The following is a 21,029-nucleotide window of genomic DNA, read 5'->3' on the forward strand; positions in this document are numbered from 1 at the left end:
AACGAGAGAGAGCACCTCTCCCCTGGTATGACCAATGGTAAGCTCCCCTTCCCAAACCCCACGATGCAGCCCCTTTCCCGTGTCCCTTTTGCCTTGACCCTGAGCCACCTTTCCAATAAACATGCCTCCTCATTCCTGAAAAAGCCCTGAAGGCGAAGTGAAATTTGTTTCCCTCTGAATTCTCTGTGTTCCCCACGTGTTTTTGTATTTATTCCCCGTGATGCTGTTGTGTATGAAAGCTGCCACAAACGTCAAACTTTTGCAGGACTTTACCCCAGCAACATGCAGGGGGACTCAGGACACTCCTACTCGACTACAACCTCTGTAGTGCATCTGCATATTCACTCAGTGTGATGGAAAGTAGAGAGAAGTAGACAAAAAGCGTGATTAAATGCTGACTCTCCAGAGTTTGCGAGGACCCCCCTACTGAATAGCAAAACACTCCACGTAGAGATAAGTATCCTATCATTCGTAGTTATAATATTAGTGTTATTATTGTTGTAATTGTTGTTATTTTGTGTTCTCATGTCAAAAAATTCAACCAGTCATCAGTATATGATAACATGAAGATTTTTTATTGCCCGTTTTAGAGACATTTTAGTGTGATATTTTGTCTATAAAACAACACATTGTCATACATGATCAGTCCACATAGATCATACTGTAAGTATAGCCTACTTAACTGACCTCCTTACCAACTGTCAGTCCTCAGTCTTTTACTCCTTTTACTCATGGTTTCCTTCACACATGCATACTCTACATCTTATTGACTCCATTTTCACCTCTGGGCTGGTGTGAGCTCCGCTTCTTACTGGGACTGGCTTCTCCTCTCTGTATCCAGTGCAGACGATGAGTCAGTCCGACAGGTGACGGGTCCCGTTCTGTGAAAACTGGAGCAATACTCAGAGATGTAACAATGCATAGAGATACGGCCATGAGGGTCAAAGGGTGAAAAGGGAGACGTTCAGATCACAGCTGCAGTGAATCTGATAACCGTGTATCTGTCTTGTCTGTCTACCTGTCTGGCTACCTGCCTCCCAAAGGCCGTTCCCGCTTTGACGTCCGGCGTGAAAACGTGGTGGCGCTTTGAGTTCGTGGATATTGTGTCTTCTGCTAATCTCACAGTGACCGTAGTGACGGGTGTCAAAGAGGTTTATGATTTGCTGTCTGGATTAAATGCATCCTAAAGGTGCTGTGAGAACCACATGAAGGACCAAAGCTGACTTTTTAGGCAGTAAATAAAAGAAGGGATAAAAGGGCCAGATAATCTGAGGAATAATCCAATGAATAAATAAAACAGGCAAAGAAATAAAAAAAATGAATCTAGAAATGCTCAAAGAAATTGAAAATAACCATCAAGCCACACCCTCGGACAGTGGACAGTGAAGTTCTTCAGTTTCCTTGTGCATCAGATGTATTTCTTCATTTTTCAGTAGTTCATTTCTCAGTTTGTCTCACAGGTTATTTGATATTAAACGAATAGTTTGACACTTTGGGAAATGCTGTTAAATCACTTTCTTGCTGAAAGTTAGACGAGATGTTCAACACCACGCTGATGTCCGTACGCTAAAAATGAGGCTACCGCAAGCAGCGAGCTAGCTTAGCTTAGCTTAGCGTAAAGACTGGAAAAAAACTAGCTTCTCCACTCATTTGCTAGCAATCGGTTACTGGCCGCTGCCAAGAGGTTGGGTTTTTACACATCTTAAATAAACCAGATGTGAAGTGCTAGCCAGGCTAGTTGTTTCTCCCTGTTTCCAGTCTTTATGCAAACCTAAGCTAACCAGCTGCTAGCGGTAGCTTTACACTCACCATACAGCCATGAGAGTGGCATCGATTTTCTCATCTAACCCTCGGCAGCAAAAGCATAAAAGTATGTCTCCCAAGATGATGAACCTTTAAGTCCGGCTCAGTCCTCCATATAACAGAAGTCTGTTTCTTATTTTTATCAAAATAGTGTTTTTCACTCGAGGTGCTTCAGAGAAAAAGCTGAAAGACTATTCGCCCGAGTCGAGGAATCGGTTACACTGCGGCCTTTATTCTATCTTTCTCCACCTGTCTTTCTCTCTTTTTGTCAGAATAATGTCTGTCGGATTTTACTCATCAGTTTTCCCTCATAGTTCTAGTGCACCTCTGTTGTAGGTAAGCAAGGTTTATTCAAGATGATTTCCAGCTTAGATGATAGGAAATACACTCGAGCATGGTAGCGTAACACCTCTCCTTTTAGACTTCTGTGAGGGGACATTAAAGTCTCTCTGCCTGTGGTTGCATGGGGAGTAGTTTGAGTCTCTTAGGGCTAATGTTGGTGCACTGAATGACCTTTTGGGAGCCCTGTTTTCATTCCCTGTGAATCTGTCCCTCTCTCTGTGTTTCTCTGGACATGTCATCTGCAGCCTAGCCGTCCTACTCTTCCTCCTTCTCACTCCTCTCCGAACTCTGACCTCATGCCGACCTCATGTTGACCTCTGACCCACATCTTTATCTTTTTTCCTTTTTTTTGCGACCAGTCGTGCATTTTCTTTATTTTTGTGCTCTTGAAAACCCCACCTTTTTAAGTGTCCGCTCTGTGACCGATACCCCTCGCACAGACTGTGTACTCAGCACCCACTGGGAGGGGGGAGGTGACCCTCGCTCTCTCTTGCTGTTTCTGTCTGTGACCATCACTCTATTTTCTATTCCTCTTCCTCTCTTGCTGCCCTCCCTTCCTCTTTTTCCCACTCTGTCGTTTCCCTCTTTTCCCATCCCTTCTTGCCCTGCCCCCCGGGCCTGTCTGCATGTGCACGAGGCTGACTTTCATCGCTCATCTCCCCCTGTGTTTGCATGGTGACACCGGGATGAGGGGCAGGAGTAACGTTGGCTTGTTGGAGATGACGACTCAAACTAATGCTGCCTGACCGGCAGACATATATCTCTGCATGGCATGCACACTGAGCATGACCCTGCTGTCTGTCTGTTCCTCCTCAGTGATCCGTCCCATGGGGGGGTAAAAAAAAAGGCCACAAACCTTTTTTTGTGAACTCTGACTTGTGTTTGCTCTGTTCATGTATGAATGTTGTGGTTGTTTTGTATGTCACTGATTCTCTGTGTAAACTGTGTCCATCTGATGGGTTATTTTGTGTGAAATACATGTTTGTACTGTCTTTATGAGTGTTGTACGAGGGTCAATTTGATATTGTTCCTCCCTTTTTTGTAAATGTGCTTATTGTTTAATATGAACTCATCAATTAGTCTGTGTGTATCGGTGTGAACGCCTTTATGTGTGTTTTATGTTGTATACTATAAGTCTTTTGTGTCTTCCATATACATGTGCCTAGTCTATCACTGTTTAGGTGTATCTGCAAAATGAGCATCTTTCCTTTACATGTGTCTTTACGTGAGCTTCATTGCTTTGTTTTATCAATCAGGGGGGTCAGGCAGTCGCACATTTTACATATTTCACACTCACTCATTCGCCTGATTTTCTTCCATTTCCAAAACTCTTCTTTCACCATTGTTGCATCATCTACTAACATGGAGGGAGAGAGGGCTGACAAACTCGTTCATTTACAAATTCAAGGCAACATCACATTCTCATAGTAATACAATAATCGTGGCTTCAGTTCCAGCTCTGATATGCAGTGAACACCACACCCTTCTGTCCAACACATACCTGATCCCACGACTCTCACTCACAAGACGAATGTGTGCAGCACTTTCGTTCCAAAACGCGTTCGTCAGATATTCAATCATGCTGAGGTTTAATGGCTCCTGTTTTCATCTCTAAGTAATCCATAAAATAGAGATAATATAGAGATGACTTGATTACAGGCTTGTTTAAGGTCTCATGTAATACGCAGATATAATGCAGGGCAATCAAAGAGACCTGATGAAGCAGATATCTCAGCAGCTTCTGTTTTGACAGAAGTAAGCAAGATTTTTAACTTATATTTAACTCCTTACTCATCATGATTGTACAACAAAATATGTGAAGTTCCTCAACAAAACTCCAGAGTCACAGTCGAGGCTGGTTTTACTGCTGATATTTGTTTTTTAAAACGTACGACTTCATAAGACATACCAAAAATATATATATTTATTATTACTGTTGTCTGTAGGTAGCAGACAGCAGTTCAGAGGCTGAAAGCAGAAAGTAGGACAAGAGGTCTTTCTGGCTGCTTGGTGTCACAAATATCTCCTGCACTCTCAGCACTACTCAACAGCGGTCCTGCCAGCCATGAATCAAGTTACACCCCACGCTCTGCACCGTTTTCTCATCACTGTACCGTGTGCATATACAGTCGCTCTCTCTCTCGCTTTCTCACCTCGTCCCCTTGCTCTTATCTACATACTGTACGCCCTGTTTTATCCTCTGGTTAATGTACCTCCTGGTAACACATCCTGCAGTGTTACAGTCATCATGCCACTCACACTTTGCTTTACATGCATTGCCATTCATCAAAATTTTTACATAAACGACTCACCTGTTTTAAGAATATGTGACTCAGTATGATGAGGTTACAAGACAGATACAATGCAGATTCTATATATGTTTACAGAGTAAAAGAGCAGTCTTCATACTTCTTTTTGTGCAATATGCAGTTATTATCTCAAGGAAAAAAAAGCATTCCTGCTGCTGTGACATTGTGCGCTATCATGCCAAGTCTGCCTTTACAAAAAAAGATAAGATATTGTTACAAAGGGTGTTCAAGACAGCTGAAGTAGGAGTGACCTGAGTCCACAGCACAACAATGTGCAGTTTTACTAATTGATTGAATAACAGCAATTGAAACACTAATTCAATTTTATGTTTGAGGCAGCCACCAAGTGACTTTCACAACAGAAGGAAGATCAAGTCTACTGTGTATGTGTTTGCACAAATATCAGCAGTACTATAGGTTATATGTTTATATAGCTGTGTTATATTGAATGCATTATAATAAATATATGTGAGAGAGCGAGAAGCTGTGTGGTGTGAGCTGATGTGTGTGTGCACTTGTGTGTGAGGAGAGAATGAGATTGCCTGCGTGCATGCTATCCAGCCTGACAACTATATTAACCTGCCTGTTCTTTGAGTGGGTTTGAATGCATGCATATCTGAGTGTGTGTGTGTGACAGTGCGAGACAGAGAGGGAGAGAGTGTGTGTTTATGGCATGTGTGTCCCTGCCGGACAGGTGTGTGTCCCAGCCCCAGGTAGGGGGCAGAGGCAGTAATTCCTGTCCGTCTCCCCGCAGGTGGCAGCCAGCAGAGCAGCACCAGTCACTGCTGGGTCCGAACCTCAGTGTCAGTGTCTCTCAGTCCGTCTGGCTGTGTCTGTTGCTGCTGCCGCTGCTGCTCTCACCGTCAGCGCTGGCTGATCGAGCTTGACAAACCCTCTTCTAAAAGCTGCCCTTGCTCTCTTGTCTTAAGCTCCTTGCACCTTTATTCCAGCTCCTATTGTCTTGACCCTCCCCTATCTCCTTCCTGACTCCTCTCCCATTTGTCCCTTCAGCCTCCTCTACTCCACCCCTAGATGCCCAGCTCCTGGGCAGGGGCGCTTACCCCCTCCCAGGGTCCCGGTGCTGTGGGGGTGCGGTGGGGAGCGAGGCGGGGGGCCGGGTGTCAGTGTGCCTCTCTCTGTCTCGCTCCAGGTTATGGGCTCGCGCAGGAAGAGCTTCTCTCACCGGCCTCCATGCAGTACAGCCTGCCCTCCCCGCTGGGTTCTGAGCCTTACTGGCAGGAAGTCTCCAGTCTGGACTGTGCACCCATTGCCACCACAGAAGAAGACACCCTCATGGAGATGTCTGATGTGCAGGTGTGGCCCTCAGGCAACAGCCCCTCCCTGGTGCCTGTAGAGGACTCCTCGCTGGAGTGCAGCAATGCCGACGATTCAGAAGGCCTGCTGGGGCTGCCGTACGGAAGTCTGGGTCGCCCGGCTAGTCAGGCCAGCGCAGCCAGCGGAGGGGGTGGGGTGCTGAGTGGCTCCATTGAGCTACCCGAAGACGATTCAGAGATGGGCGTTGACTCGCTCAGCACTGCCACGCCAGCCTCGCTTGGGGGCACAATTGCTGGGATGAATCTTAACGGGCTGAACAATGGTCAGGGGTCAGAGGCAAGTTCAGAGGCATCGGCGTTCACCAGTACGACTGGTGGAGATGGAGCTGGAGGAGGAGGAGGAAGAGGAGGGACGGGCTCAGTGGAAGGGCTTTCTCTTGTTGCAGGACAGCAAAGGGTGTATGCTCGGCTGAGTGAGTCACCTGGTCTGAGCTGTGTTGCAGATCGGAATGGAGACAGGTGAGTCAGACCCCTTGTCTGTCTCTCAGGTGACGTTGCAAAGTCACAGTTACGCTAACACAGCAGAACTGAAGAATAGATCTGTGCTAACATCTCTTTAATCTTTATTGCATGTCAGTGAGAGTCAGTGGTGAAGTCTTTTTTGAACATTTCTTGCAGAGGAAGTGATGCTAAGGGGTCATGATAAGTTGTTTTACTTTCCTCGGAGTAAGCATGGACACTACGTGTACCACCTTCACATTGATCCGTTCCTTCCTTCCAGGTCAGATAATGGTGGAAACGGAGGTGGTGGAGGCTCTTTCCTTTCCTACCTGCAGGAACAGACAGGTCCGGGATGGATCCCTGTCACCGACCCTACACAGGCCTGGGTGGGCAATCAGCCTAAACCCAGGCAGGCCATGGACACCATGATGTCATCAGTATGTAACGCCGTGGACGGAGACCAGTCCCACGTGTCCCAGGAGGCCTTGCTTCAGCCGGTGAGGGACATGGGGCACTCGGAGATCTTGCGGGGCCACTTCAGGGGTACCCAGCCGTTTGAGAAGGGTTTGGGTTTCCCACACAGGGTACCAGAGCTGAGGGCCTGGGACGACGTGCGCCTGAAAGGCCAGGTGAGTGTGCTGCTCCTCCCCTCCTCTCTAGGCGTGATAAATGTTGCATGGGCTTTAACTGTTGTGATGGAAAGCCAACAAACTTTTAACATTTAGTGAATCAGCATTAATAACACCAGGAGTCTACAACCATGCTAGCAGCTCTGTAAGGCTGTACTTAGGCACAGGGGTGCTTTAAGCTAAATGCTAGCATCAGTACACCAACCACATCCAATAATAATAAACTATACATGCATGCATGTACCAAACTTTATATCGAGCCGCAAACATCGAGCTCACGTGGTGCCAGAGGAAAGATGAGGTGATCTTTAAAGTCAGTAGGATTCATCCTCTGGGGACTTTGAATGTCTGTACAAAATTTCATGGCAATCCAGGTCTGGTTTCTCCTAGAAGTCACACCTGGAAGTCAGACCTAAGTTCAAATCTAGTCATTATTCATGATAGATCCTACAAACATACAGCAAACAATCACACGCACACACACACACCCAAACACACTGAGGCTCGGGCCCAAGATGGGCACAAACAGCATGTCCGGCCAAATATAGCAAGCATTCTCACCGTCCAACTCATGTTACGCGATCCCCACCCCAGTCGTTTCCACGTGTCAACTTTCTGGCACAACACCACCACATCACACTGTAAAGGACAGTCTCAGCCGTCAAAGTGTGTGAGAGCAGAAATAGACTGTTGCTTGTAGGGCCTTTGTTTGCTTGCTGTTGTTTTTGGTTCACACTGAAGGAGCTCGGTTCAGTCTCACTTTAGCTTTTGCAGCATTTGGATGCGGTGTGTTTCACTGCTCTATAATTGTGATATGCTTTTTGAGGAAATGTGCGCACTAGACTGTGTGGATGAGAAGTAGTTTGTAGTTTAAGTGTGAGCACCTGAAGAAAGTCAGGGGGCAACTTTCTTAGAGCTCCTACCACAGAGCCACACTGGAGTAGCCTGAGGTATTTAAAGCCCACAGATCACATGGTCAGAAAGAGAGAGAGGTGGGAACAGCAGCCTCCCAGGGTTGCTTTTGCTTGGATTTGATGTCATTGAGTGCGTACTCCTGACCTGACAGCGGGAAGGAGAAGGAACAGAGACCCGAGGGAAGGGCCCACCGCCCCGGCTAATGGAGGACCGACATGAACTGAAAGACAAACAACCAAACTGCGACTGAATCCGTGACAGAAGGCTGCAGCTGTTACCTTTCGTCTCAGCTGGGAGAAGCGCTGCGTGGGGAAGCAGGAGTCACCGAAGGCCGAGGGAGCCTGTTGTTGTGTTCCTCTGTGCTGATTAGCTGGCGATCAGAGCGGGGCGATGTGGGCCCTGGTGACAGAGCTGCTCTTCAGCTTCGTGCTGCTGGCTTTCCTGGTCATCAGCTGTCAGAACGTCCTCCACATAGCCAGCGGCTCTGTGCGGTCCGTGCTCACCTACATACACGCTCAGCTGGACCGCGAGCTCGGCGAGGTCGAGGGAGTGGCCGACGAAGAGGAGAACGTCACCACCAGAGTGGTCCGCCGCAGAGTCATCCTCAAGGTACAAAGAGAGGGACAGAGGGCTGACTTTTTGGAGATAGGATTTACAGGCTGGAAAACGACAGTGACGGAAGAGAGAGGGAGAAAATGCTGTTTGGTGAAAGTGTGTTTGACCAAAAGCTGGAGTGAGGCAGGATAGGTTTGTGGTGGTTTGAGGGTGAATGATTTGACATGAGGGGCAGTGAGGATTAACTCAGGACACTGTGCACATGAGGAAATGTGTATGACAGTGACAAAACCTGGATCAAACCAATACAATACAATAATAATAGCTCATCCTCCAGTTGTTTGATTTTTTTAAATCACCGTCAAATTGCTGTGCCAATGTGGCTAAATTTATCTCCTGCTGTTACGGATGTAAATAGATTGTCTTGGCCTCAACAAGTTTGGACTCTAGTTCTATTAAAAAGCCTCCTGGACTCATTTTCCTCCCTACTGTACCTCAGACCTCGTCAACGCCAACACAAATATTGACATGTTTAATTCAGGTCTACACCGTCTCTGCTGGCCCTTCTTCTTGCTTCTCCGACTGCAGAAATTTCTTGCTTATAAATAGCTGTGCAGACATGCTGCAAATTATTAGGGGCTGTAACAGCATTGTCACGAACTTCATGAACTGTAATTATAAGTGTCACTAAGAAACATTAGTGAAGTCCATGGATTCTAGCTGTTGGATTTACTTGCTTCCACAAACGACCTCTAACCCTTCACCCATCTGTCGTTCATCTGCTTCTCTGTGTTTCCAATTAGTGGAGAGGTTTATGGCATGCAAATAATTACACTGCAGTGACAGCTGTTTCAGCATGCCAGATCCACAATTTACTGGGTGCTAATTTCATTTCCATCATTCAGAGTTTACTTAGCTTTTTATGCTTTGAGGGGTCGCATCATGGTAGCAGGTACGCTACAAGTCCAGCACCTTCAAGAAGAAGGAAGCGCAGCTTATGGTTTCTTTAAAACGTGTTATTTAAGGGTATAAATGCTTTTCTGTCCGCAGGGCGATGAGGTTGAAGATCTTCCAGGGGAGCAAGTAAGCGAGGAACAGTTCACGGATGAACATGGAAACATTGTCACAAAAAAGGTCAGCCATCTCAGCAGTTTTTTTTTATCCTTAAACTAGTGTTTCTTTCCCCCATGTCAGTGTCACAATACTCACTCAGCACCTCCCCACACAATGATTATTAACTAATAATCATTGCAAAATCAAGCTCATCAGCGTTCATCACATACGACATTACACTATGGATAAACTGTATGTGCACCAAAAATTATTCGATTTCCTTTTTTTATAAACTTTCTCCATAACTATTTCTTTATTTCACCAACTGTCTTTTCACTGCCTCATTCCCACTCTCTGCCTCCATCCATCACTCTCTCCCACCCTCCTGTGTGCGTTTGTGATAGATTGTGCGTAAGGTTGTGCGCAGAGGGAAGGGTTCAGGTGAGGAGGGGGCTCAGGATGTGAGCCTGGAGGGTTCTCTGCAGGACGCCAACGAGCTGGAGGTTGATGCTGAGCAGTTCATGAGCTACGCCATCCTGGGCCGGGACAGCAGCAAGGTGGGCTTCTGATCTGCAGACAGCTCTCTGTTGGCCTGTGAGGCCTTGCAACACCTGAGGCTCCCGTTATTAGCTAAGATGTGCAGGGAGCACTTAACACCCAAACGGACTGAATCAGATCAGATGATACAGCTGAACGCCACCTGTGTAGCAGCTAGTTTATAGTGAACAGGGGACTCTGTGCAGCGGTGAGCTTCAAAGTCTCATCTCATCGTGGTTTGCCAGGCATATTCCGACAGTCCCTGAGTAGCTTAGCCTGCATGAGCTTCAGTATTACAGGCTGAGAACACAGTGTGTTCCCATGATCTTAAAAGCAAAAGCCCTGTTTTATTGTGTCAGTGCAAAATCGCTAGTGAAGATTGAGTGCCAAGTTTGGATGGTTAATTGTTTGATTGCTGACCTTTGGGTACATTAATCTCCACCCAGACATTATTGCCACATGTTCATCTTAAGCATGCAAGAAGAACAAATGAGTCCACTTTGCACTGGTTGCTTTGGGTTCATCATTTTAGGCCTCACAAAGCCGCACCTACATGCCACATGTTTGTTTCTTGCACATTAATGACTGAATGAAGTGATTGTGGCTCCTTGCGGTGGCTACATTTTACATTCTGTCCCCTCCGCCTGTGTCATTTTTGCCTTCATTAAAGTTTATAGTCCTTCAACTTTGACTGTGTGCTGTATCACTCGAACCTGTAAGGCTCTCTGAATCTGAGCTGGTCATATATTATTTACAATCTTTTTAAGTTTTTTGCTTTACCTGCAGGATTGGGGTTTTACTCATCAAGATAATTCAGAAGATTCTTGCACTTTGTTTATTGTCTTATGTGATCGAATCTCATCCATCAAGAAATCATTTCAGAAATGTGTTTCTAAGTACTATTTGACTCAGGTCTGCTCTGAATCCAAAAGACTGTAGATGTTTCTGATGCCCTCTTATCTTCAACTGTCTTTCCAACTGCCATCCATCACTTCTGTCCTTGTTTGACTGTTTATACATAATTTCTTTGTTTTTCCCCCTTTTTCCTCTCCTGTCACTTATTTGTCTCTTACTTTTCTATTACATCTCCTCTTTGTTTTTCTTGTGCCATTATTTTCTTCCTTTCTCTTTTCCCTCCTCATCTTTTTCTTCCTGTCACATCCCCTTATTTAACTCTCCTTTACTAACACTCCCTCAACCTCCTGTTCTGCTCCTGTCATCCCACCTCTTCTCAATCCTTGTCTGCCGCCAACCTCTCCCCCCGATGTAGCCCGATACTGTGGATGTGAAGAAAGGTGCTCAGATAGTGAAATGTGCCAGTCTGCGGAGAGTTAAGCAGTGAGGCAGACTGAGTGCTGCGTCCCCGCAGGTACGGGACTGACCCACAGTGCCTCTTCTGACCTGTGGGCTAGACCATTTAATCCAGTCTCTCTGGATTAAATGCATCTGAATGTACCTTTAATTAAATACTAATGGTATGTAATGTGATGCTGGCACAGCAAAATTACACTTCAGTTCAACAAATGGTTAAAATGTAAAGGACACACAAAAAAGAAGGAAAAAAAACATTTATGCCTGACAGTCTTGGCTATTTTGTAATTAATGCAGATTATATGGAGTAAAACATATCAATATAAACCTGAAGTGATACTTAATTTCCCAGTAATTTTCTTTTTGAGCTTTAGAAGAAACACAGTATCTATTTCTTCAGGGTTCACAACCTTAGCGATAGAAATTTAAGCTGCTTGCCTTCTGGAAAATGCTTTGTCATGTTTGCTTCAGATGTAAGGACTTAAATTTGTGAATAATAGCAAACATGCAGCTAAATGTATTGGGCACAGAATTTATATTTCTTTGTTTAAATTACCTTCTTTGTATGATCATTATTTATCTATAATATGTAATTAATGCGTAAAATATATGTTTCTGTATTCAAAATGGCCAGTTGTGCAATATGATGTCATACACATGGACAACACAAGTTTTATGCAAATAGATTGTTATTGTTCTGCAAGAAATAATGTCAGGCCAGTTTATTTCTTCATGCATGTCGTGACAAGCTGGAAAAAGAGTTGGCACAATGTGCACTCAGCAAAGCAAGCGACCAAAAAGGATCTTGCAATGTGACAGCTCTCAAGGTCAAAGCTGCAAGGCCAGTTGTCCTGTGAATTGCTATCTGGAGCCACAGTGGTGTGTGTGTGTGTGTGTGGGTGAGTGGGTGTGCATATGTGTGTGTGTTTGACTTGCCCTTTCTAACGTAAAGGCCATGACATTCCTGAGATTACTGATATTTCAAGCGACTCATTACTGAATGTTAAACCACTTTTGCCAACCATTTTTGCATGAATGCCTCTGCAGAACTAATGTGTTTTATAGAGTGTTACAATTAAACTGATTAAAATTAGAGAGGAATCTGGGCCATATATGGGCATCGATTGAAGGGAATTTCAAAGATGGACAGTTTAGCCAAGGCCAGGGCCTACTACATACAGCAGTGTACATATCTTTGACTCAGAAACACTCACATTTGCAATGACTTACTGCAGCTTGCATGTTTTTTGCTCTTGTCAGTTGCAGCAAGACAAAGGTGTAGCTTGTCCTAAATCTGCCTGTTTTCCTCTCTCCACAGAGTTCTCCGCAGGATTCAACCCCTTCACCAAAACCATCCTACATGGACACATGACCAGCAGCAGCTGACAGGAGGAAGAACATACATAAAAAGGCAGACAGACAGAAATGAAGGGCAACAGACGCCAACGCTATGACAACCACAGCACGCACCGGAAGAGAAGGATACGGATTTACTTGTAGTTTTTATTACCTTTTTTTTTAAAGAAACCATGGGAAAAAAAACATCTACTACTAGGCTAGAAGCATGATTTCGTATAAAACAAAAACCAAACACAAACAAACAAAAAAAACTAGCAACCAAAACGTGCTTCCTGTTATCTGTATCAGCATGAGTGACTGCTGCCGCATGGCCTGTCTTTAACTACAAATACTGAGGGAATACAAGGGAGGGTAAACGGGTGGGGAGGGATGGGGAGGAGACACTGCTGTGTGGGACAGGCATGCATTGTGGGGTATGGTCAATCGCTGGCCCGTTTTCTAAACCGACAGGGGAAAGTTTATCAGTCAAAAAAGGGAGACAAAAATACTGAGAATCACATCATCTCTAGGCAACAGGTTACTCCCCCTCCTCCCTGCCACACTCTTCCAGCTAAGAGCATCACAAACTAGTTTTAAACCTGTCCCAGTGCTCTCAAAGTCCAGTAAAGCTACGATTATCACCCAAGGATATCGGTGTTGTACATAATATCGTATGCACTAAAATGCTCTACGTGACTGTGTGTTACGTGTGTTGTTTATGTTCTAAGATCCCTCTGCGATGCCACTGATGCTGCTGTTTCAGGTACATGACAATTTCCTCCCTGTTTTTCTCGTTTGGTTCGTTTGTTCCGAACCTATATATTATTCTATATATCTTGAGATCTTTGTGGGTACAAGAACATACAAATGTTGTGTCGCTCTGCCTGTTTTAAACGTCGGATTTTTGTGTGTCAGGTTGTTTGTTTCTTTGTGCTGTTCATGTGCTTTCCGCCCTTTGCTTTTGACATGTCAAACTGTAGAGGGAAGACATGCTTCATGTCATACACTGAGCTGTGGGTTTTTGAGCTTTGGGGGGCAGGTTTCTGCAGTGAACCTGCCTCCCCGACCTCCCCTCAGAGTGGTTTGCCTTGCGGAGAGGGTGACAATGAGACAAGTGGTGAGTGACAGATTATGACGAGATTTAACCTACTCAACCATCCCACTCCTCTGCGTCTTCTTGTCCCCAGTGTGCTGTATCCTTGTGAGGTTTTGTGTCAATCAGATGTCCGTCTGAGCCAAAATCACAATGCCAGTCTTCACTCTCAATCTTGCCCTTATCGCCCTACCTCCACCCCTCACCCCCTCGCCCCTCCAGTCAGCCTCTCAGAGTAGATGTAGCAGTCCTGCCCGCCTCCAGCAGGGGGCAGGATCCCACCTTCAGCAGTGTCTGATTGACCTCATCATGCAGCATATAATACCACCACACATGAGGTGCACTTATACACCATCTCACCACCACCACCGCCACCAGAAGATGTCACTCGATGAGGGTAAAGTAGCTGAAATGCTAGTAATAATGTAGCACTGGTTTGACTGGGTAAGAGATGACGAGTCAGCTGGAGAAAGGAAAGTGTCGTGTGGAGGGTCGAGGACGTGTTGAGCTTTGATGTTTGTCTCCTTGGCAATTCTTAGGAGTGTAGCAAAGACAGTCAGTCACCAATCACTGTGATGAGAAACTGTAAAACTGACCCGCAACTGTGAGCCTGACCCTTCCCGAAGCGTGTCTCTTGTTTCACTCCTTTTTGTCCTTTTTTTCATGATTTACTGTCTTAACTGTACTTCAGAAGAAGCAATAACTGCTTACAAAAGGAAAGGAGTGTTTGCGTGAGTGTGTTTGGGTGTGTGTTTGAGTGTGACAGAGAGACAGGACTTTAGGATCATAGTTCACGTTCTTCCTAAGATCGGGCTTTCGATCTGTTGATCACAGCTTTAGGCTACTCCTCGCTCCACTCGGAAATGATGTCAGTACATTAGTATCCCACATTTATCACTTTGCCTCTCTAGAAAATAAAAAGATTAAGTTTTACACCAAGATTGGGCGAATACTGGTGTGACTGCATACCAGCCATCCCATCTGCAAAGTGCCCAGTGTCTGTTTGCGTTACTCATCAGGGAATGTAGGTGTAATCATAGTTTTTAAACCTGAATGACATTCATATGCACCTTGAGAGAAATCCTACTGTATGTGTGTTTGCGTGTGTGATTTTAATATCACGTATTCAGTCCTAGACATTGGGACATGTCGAAGTTGTGATAATATCACAGGAAGTAATATTGCAAATGGACAAAGAGCAGAGGCTCTCAGATTATACGTGTAATTCTAGTTCACATGTTTTTTTAAAGTTGATTTACCTCAATAAGCGTGCCATCTCACATGATATCAATTTACCTACATGCATTTGTTTCAAACGTTATGTTACACAGTGGATGCTTTATTATGGAAAAATATGTAAGTCACACACAAAAAACGTTGCAATAATCACCCATCAATAAGTGTTTTAGTACGGCTTCACAGCCAGAGATGATGAATGTAAGGTCTTGGTGAACTGTAAGTCCTGTTGTAAAGTAGTCATCTGTGTTGACTCTGTGCTTTAGCAGACGATAAGTTTTTCACTCTGTTGTTTCGACTTTATCTGCTGTCGATCACTAACATTCATTGCAAACATACATACAAATCATGTAAGAGGAGAGATTTAAAGAGAGAAGCCTCAAATAGGTTTTGGACACTTTAACAAATATCCCTTCATCAGATATTATTTCTATTTTATTATCTTTTTTAATAACCACAAAAAGTTAGATGTCAATAAAGATTACACAGCAGTGTAATGGTGTATTACCCCTTGTGTTATAGCATACGGTTTGCTCTCTAAGGGCTCATATGCTTGGGTTGGTTTCTGAAGCAGGGGCCGCTTACAAAACCACTGCTGATGTCAAGGTTGGAGCAGAGGGGGTGTGGGGGGGGTCTGATGAAAGGACAATAAGGGGGAGCACTCTGAAGTTAGATGGAGTTGTGGGGAGGCTTGGTGGCTCCGACGGCTAGTCTTTCAAGATGACAAGCATTTTTCCTCAACACAACCTTCCCCTAATTTCTACCCCCCTTTACCAAATACAAGGCTGAGCCGATTCTAAGGCTTCCACATGGTGACAGTCTGAACGCGGTTTGAAAGGAGGAGTCCGACTAAGTGCAAGCAGAGGGAGGAGTGGTCATAACAGAAAAATTCAGCCCTGCACTGAGGGACTACTGAGATGATGCCATGCACCAAGTTCATGCAAAAATATTAACTGTTGCAAAAACTAGAGAACACGTGTATATTCCTTTAGAATGGATTGAAGACATTATTAACGCAATAGCATATTACTCAATACTAAGGAATGCAACGGCGCACATGCACAGAAAATGTTTTTAACATAAAAGGCTATATATATATGAAATATATGAAAATATATATATATATATATTTACTTAGAATGCTATGCACCCTTACTTGTCAAATGGGATTCTAGTTATGTTATGGATGTACTTTTAGCATCATACAGCTGTAGCTACCAAGAGACTGTTGAGTTCTGGGTAATGCCTGCAACCTGGGGATAAATAGGGATCTTGTGGGTATTTTAACCTGTTTTGTTTGCTTTTTTATTGTTATGGAGAGTCAAACATGAATTTAAAATATAAATGTAAAAGCCTTTTAATCCAATCAAATCCGAGGACATCTATTGACAATTTACTCTGTACACCAGCTCAACATTTACAAAATTAATAAAGAAATGAAATGTCTTTGTGTATAGTGTGTATACTTTTGTGTGGGACACTTAATCCACGTGCACTCAACTCCTGACCATGCTGCAGATTTGCACAAAGTGTCACAAATGTGCTGAACTGGCCCAGGCTGTGTCCTGTGCATACTGCTGAGCAGTCTTATGAATGATTACATCTTATTTCACATTCAACAAAGTACCAAACGTGTAACGTAATGGTTACTACTCTTTTAAGGTCTGCAACAGCACACATAAAAATAGACAAATGAATGCACCAGTGGGTAGTCTGTAAAACATGGTAAGATGAGTAATTTATCCATTTTCAGTATTCATTAAATAAATGCAGTTCTACAGAACCAGTAGCTAATGCTTGTGTTTGTCACAGAGTAAGGCTAAAATGTAAACTGGAAGTTGAATTGGTCCTTTAGCCTAATTTGTCTTAGACGACCTTTGAAATCATAAGCTATATGATGGCATGCATCTATTAAATATGCGTTTGAAAACAAGCTGATGATTCCATCAGAGTAAGTGTTGAGCTCTGTGTAGCCATTGCACAGACGTTGTGTGCCAGCAGGGGGCGTTGTAGGCTCGTTTTGTGCACCTCGGGAGCATTTTCCTCTGCAGCTTGTCTGTGTTGTTTTGTGTGCATGTGGAGAGTGAGTGGAAGCGGAGGAGCGTGTTCTCAGGTCCTTTTAACAAAGAACCTGGAAACTCTGTGTGTGTGAGAGACTGCATGTTGTAATGTGACATATTAAGATACTACCTTTCATCATTTGCACTTATGAAAAAGAGGTATTTATTTTTATTTATCCGAAGGTAGCCATTCTGTTGAGCCAAAGCAATATCTGTAACAGGCGCGACGTGGCTTTGTTTTTTCAAAACGAGACTTTCTGCCTGTTTCATGTTATTTAGTTAGCTAGTTTTAGTTAATTATAGTTGAGAGAAGATGTCCACTGACTGCCAGAAGACCACTGCCAAGGCCATCCCGTCGACCAGGAGGGTGACCATCAACGACTCGGCGCACATGCCCCATGACTACTCCACGACTCCCGGAGGGACGCTGTTCAGCACAACCCCGGGTGGTACGAACTGTAGTTATACATCGTGTGGACTTGTATGTGCCGAAGAGACGTGCTGTTAGCTACGGCCATACATTATTTGTAGTCTTCTTCACTCCAGACAGCTGCATTGTCAGTGAGTGCAGGGCACGCTCAGGCTAACTCCATGAGGTCGGTTGCTGTCAAACGCCACTATGCAGAACCAGCTGCTAGCTCTGCTAAAGCTAACCGCTAACGCTAGCTAGCATGTGTTTGAAATGAGAACGGGTTCGACAAGAATAACTGACTCTGGAGCAGTAAAGTATGTGTGCTCCGATGCATGTGGGTGATGTAGACTTATACTACCGCTTTCTCAGTAACTGAAATGTGTTTGCGTTTTTTTATTGAGGGCTTTATCAGCTGATCTCGAAACATTAGCGACACCCTCTGTTTGCTGCTGCTAATGATGCTCGTGGCCATACGTCACCGACAACTAACACTGTGATTGGTGCTTTCCAGTGTGCTTTAACTACTGAGTGAGTTACTTGATTTTTGTTAAGCACGTTCTAAGTGGTCGTTTGATCTGTAGCACATCAAGTCAGGTTAACCGCAGGATATAAACAAAAACACCTTGCCATCTTCTGATTGGTTGTTGTTGATCACGTGGCGTCATTAGCACCTCCCTTGCAGATTGTGTGTGTGTGTGTGTGTGTGCAAAGCTGATGCACAAGACATGCCAAAAATGTATTTTCAATCTTTATTTAATATGAACAAGGTTTGATTTATGCACATTGATACACTTAGCACAAGACACATCACTTCTTTTACTCAGCATTTAATTGCCTAATTCTGTTATTTTAATGGTTTTAGTGTGTAGCATAAAATGGCAGTACCCAAACTGAGTTCGGTCAGAAGATACATCGAGTAATGGACTATTTCTAGTGGGTTATATGTTTAGATTTGATGGGAAATGCTCTGACCACTGAGGGAGCTCCATAAAATCAGAGCAGCAATAAGGCAAACTTGACATCCCTTAGTATACACATATATGGCCATTACATTTCAGTTACATCAACAATACCAAAATCTTTCCACTTAAGGAGGAGGTATTGGTGATGAACAGTGCATTGCATGAGCGAACCAGCAGAGTAATGATGACAAGGGTCCTGTTAAAATGCACACCTGCGTGAATATGATGAATGCTGGCTGAGCCAGTAATGGTTGAGCATGATTGAAGGTGGTTGTTTTCCTGCCTCTTCACACTAAAGGTACCAGGATCATCTACGACCGAAAGTTCCTGCTGGAGTGTCGCAGCTCTCCGGTGGCCAAGACTCCTCCGCAGGGTCTGCCCAAAATTCCAGGGGTGACCAGTCCTCCCTCCAGAGACACCAATGAGAAGGCCCATAATGGAGAACTACTGAACAACAACAGCATCACTTCTCCCGATTGCAGCAACACTGGTATGTTCACACCTCAGACAAACATCACAGGGTGGCTGGAATATTTTGAGTGAAGGATTCAGTCCTAGATTCAACTGCAGTGCTGGTAAAACTGTTGCCACCTTGCTGCCATTCTCTGTCCTTCATGCATGATAGAAGCCAGTTGGGATGTTTGAACATAAGATGCAAGAAAGTCATTGCTGCCTTTTCGCTTCGCTTTATTGTTCAGTCTGAGACTGCGTCCGTATTAACTGATTTCTCCTTAGAAGGCCTTGTAATGGTTACAAAACCAAGGGTGGAGTCCTGTCAACATTAATTTCAGTTGAAAGTTGTAAGAAGCAGGTTATATTTTTCATGCAGATTGCACAACACATGCTTATTTTAGAGTTGTTATTTCTGTGACCACAGCCAGATGTATTTTAACAATATTTTACCTGCTAATGACATAAGTTCTCCTGAACAAATATGAGACAGGTAGAAATATTATTATATGAATGAAATATTTGTCTTTTTTATTTAAGGTGATGACTCGCAGTTTGAAATGGACATCTAGGTGCTCCTGGGACGAGTATTAAGATGTCAGACTTGTCAATGAGACGCTGTGAAGAGAGGCTCAGGAGCATCTTCTCTTTCCCCATCATCCATTCCATGAAGACAGCGCTTCGCCTTCAGTATCTCCAGTGTCAGTGTTTTAAAGTCTGTCTTCAGCATTCTCATTTGCTTGTTTTGCCCAGAACAAATCTGTAATGGAATATTTTCTGTCTGCCTCAAGGCTTAAACCTGATTTATGTGTAACGAAGTGTGCCTTCCTGTAGTGGCTACAAGTTTAAAATCAACACTGAGAAGTGCTTAACACCAACAAAGCCTCATCCATTAGAACTGAGATAAATTAATGAAAATGAAGATCAATGTGGAAAAAAAGAAGAAATGAAATTGAAATTATACTGTCTAACCATTCCAGAAGGGTTTGTCACTTGATGTGCTTTTATTTCCACACATTTCCTGACACCTCTCTTCAGATATTGCCTTGAACTGTTCAAGATACTGTATAATTTGTCGATCTTCACCTGAAGTGTCATACAGAGAATGTAAAACATACTTTTGTCGATCAAATTTTGAAACAGATTTTCACACGGTTTGTAGGGTGACGAGGCATTAAAGCAAACACCATTAAAGCAAACAGCTCCCCATGTTAATTGTGTGCTGCTCTTGAGTCAGTGGATTGTACTTTTACAGTAATCAGGGTAAGGTCTTCATGTTCATTGGTTCACTGGTCTGAATACACATTTCTCTTGGACTGTGCCATCTGAAAGCACAAGCAGCCATAAAAGAAGCCGTTTGTTATTTCCAGGACAAAATTAGACAGATTTGATGACCACGACTGAGCTACAGTGGCGTGCAATACAAATACTCTGACTCCTCGAACCTTGTCCCAACAATCAGCAGCCATGTGCTCCAATAAGCAGCCGCCTAGCTCACTGAAAATTAAAAATGATTGACGCCCACAGAGCAGGAGAGGGCTAGAAATAGTGGCAAAGTGTTTTCATGAGGAAATAGCAGTTAATAAAAACACTGTGGAGGTCAAGTTTAAGTCTGGAAGACCATAAAAACTTTCAGAAAGAACTGCTTGTTTGATTGCTAGAAAGGCAAGTTAGCAGACTTGTGAGTGGCGCTGCACTGTTCTACAGCGACACCTGTACAGACGTGAGCTTCATGGAAGAGTCATCAGAGCAAAACCTTTCCTGCATCCTCGGCACAAAGTTCAGCGGCAGAAGTTCGCTGAGGCACATTTAAAAAAGCCTGATGCATTTTGGAAACAAGTCCAGTGGACTAATGAAGTTAAACAGAACGTTTGGCTGCAATAAGAAAACAGATGTTTGGAAAATAAAATGTGCAGAATGAAAAGGAACACCTCTCCATCCGTCAAGCAGGGGAGTGGATCCATGATGCTTTGGGTTTGTGTTGCAGCCAGCAGCTGGAGGAACATTTCACTGGTAGAGGGAAGAATAGACTCCATTAAATACCAGCAAATTCTGAAAGCAAACATCAAACCATCTGTAAAAAAGCGATAATGGCCTTTACAACAGGATGATAATCCTAAACACACTTCAAAATCTGCAAAACTAGAAGCTTTTTGCAGGAAGAATAATCAAAAATCCCCCAAACAAGAACTGAAACACTGAAGTGTTACCAAGTACTGACCATGCAGAGTGTCTATACTTTCCTTTGC

General features: G+C 44.0%; 2 protein-coding genes across 3 annotated transcripts; both read left to right on the forward strand.

Annotated features, from left to right (window-relative positions):
- Positions 1-9: 9 nt before the first annotated feature.
- LOC121606247 (ankyrin-1-like) lies at positions 10-12,967 on the forward strand. 2 transcript variants are annotated; one of them, XM_041936447.1, is made up of 7 exons: positions 10-37; positions 5,605-6,247; positions 6,510-6,858; positions 9,379-9,462; positions 9,786-9,938; positions 11,189-11,287; positions 12,548-12,967. In XM_041936447.1, exons 1-6 carry the CDS (start codon positions 28-30, stop codon positions 11,258-11,260), a joined length of 1,311 nt encoding a protein of 436 aa, XP_041792381.1. In that variant the 5' UTR covers positions 10-27; the 3' UTR covers positions 11,261-11,287; positions 12,548-12,967. The 2 variants fall into 2 exon arrangements, with proteins under 2 accessions (XP_041792381.1, XP_041792383.1); XM_041936449.1 differs by lacking the exons at positions 10-37; positions 5,605-6,247; positions 6,510-6,858 and adding an exon at positions 7,916-8,382.
- Positions 12,968-16,979: 4,012 nt separating this feature from the next.
- On the forward strand, positions 16,980-19,982 carry LOC121606659 (eukaryotic translation initiation factor 4E-binding protein 1-like). Its single transcript, XM_041937123.1, has 4 exons — positions 16,980-17,115; positions 17,236-17,405; positions 18,629-18,820; positions 19,321-19,982. Exons 2-4 carry the CDS (start codon positions 17,270-17,272, stop codon positions 19,350-19,352), a joined length of 360 nt encoding a protein of 119 aa, XP_041793057.1. The 5' UTR covers positions 16,980-17,115; positions 17,236-17,269; the 3' UTR covers positions 19,353-19,982.
- Positions 19,983-21,029: the final 1,047 nt, after the last annotated feature.

This window comes from Chelmon rostratus, chromosome 5, assembly GCF_017976325.1.
Source record: "Chelmon rostratus isolate fCheRos1 chromosome 5, fCheRos1.pri, whole genome shotgun sequence".
NCBI classification, from domain to species: domain Eukaryota; kingdom Metazoa; phylum Chordata; class Actinopteri; order Chaetodontiformes; family Chaetodontidae; genus Chelmon; species Chelmon rostratus.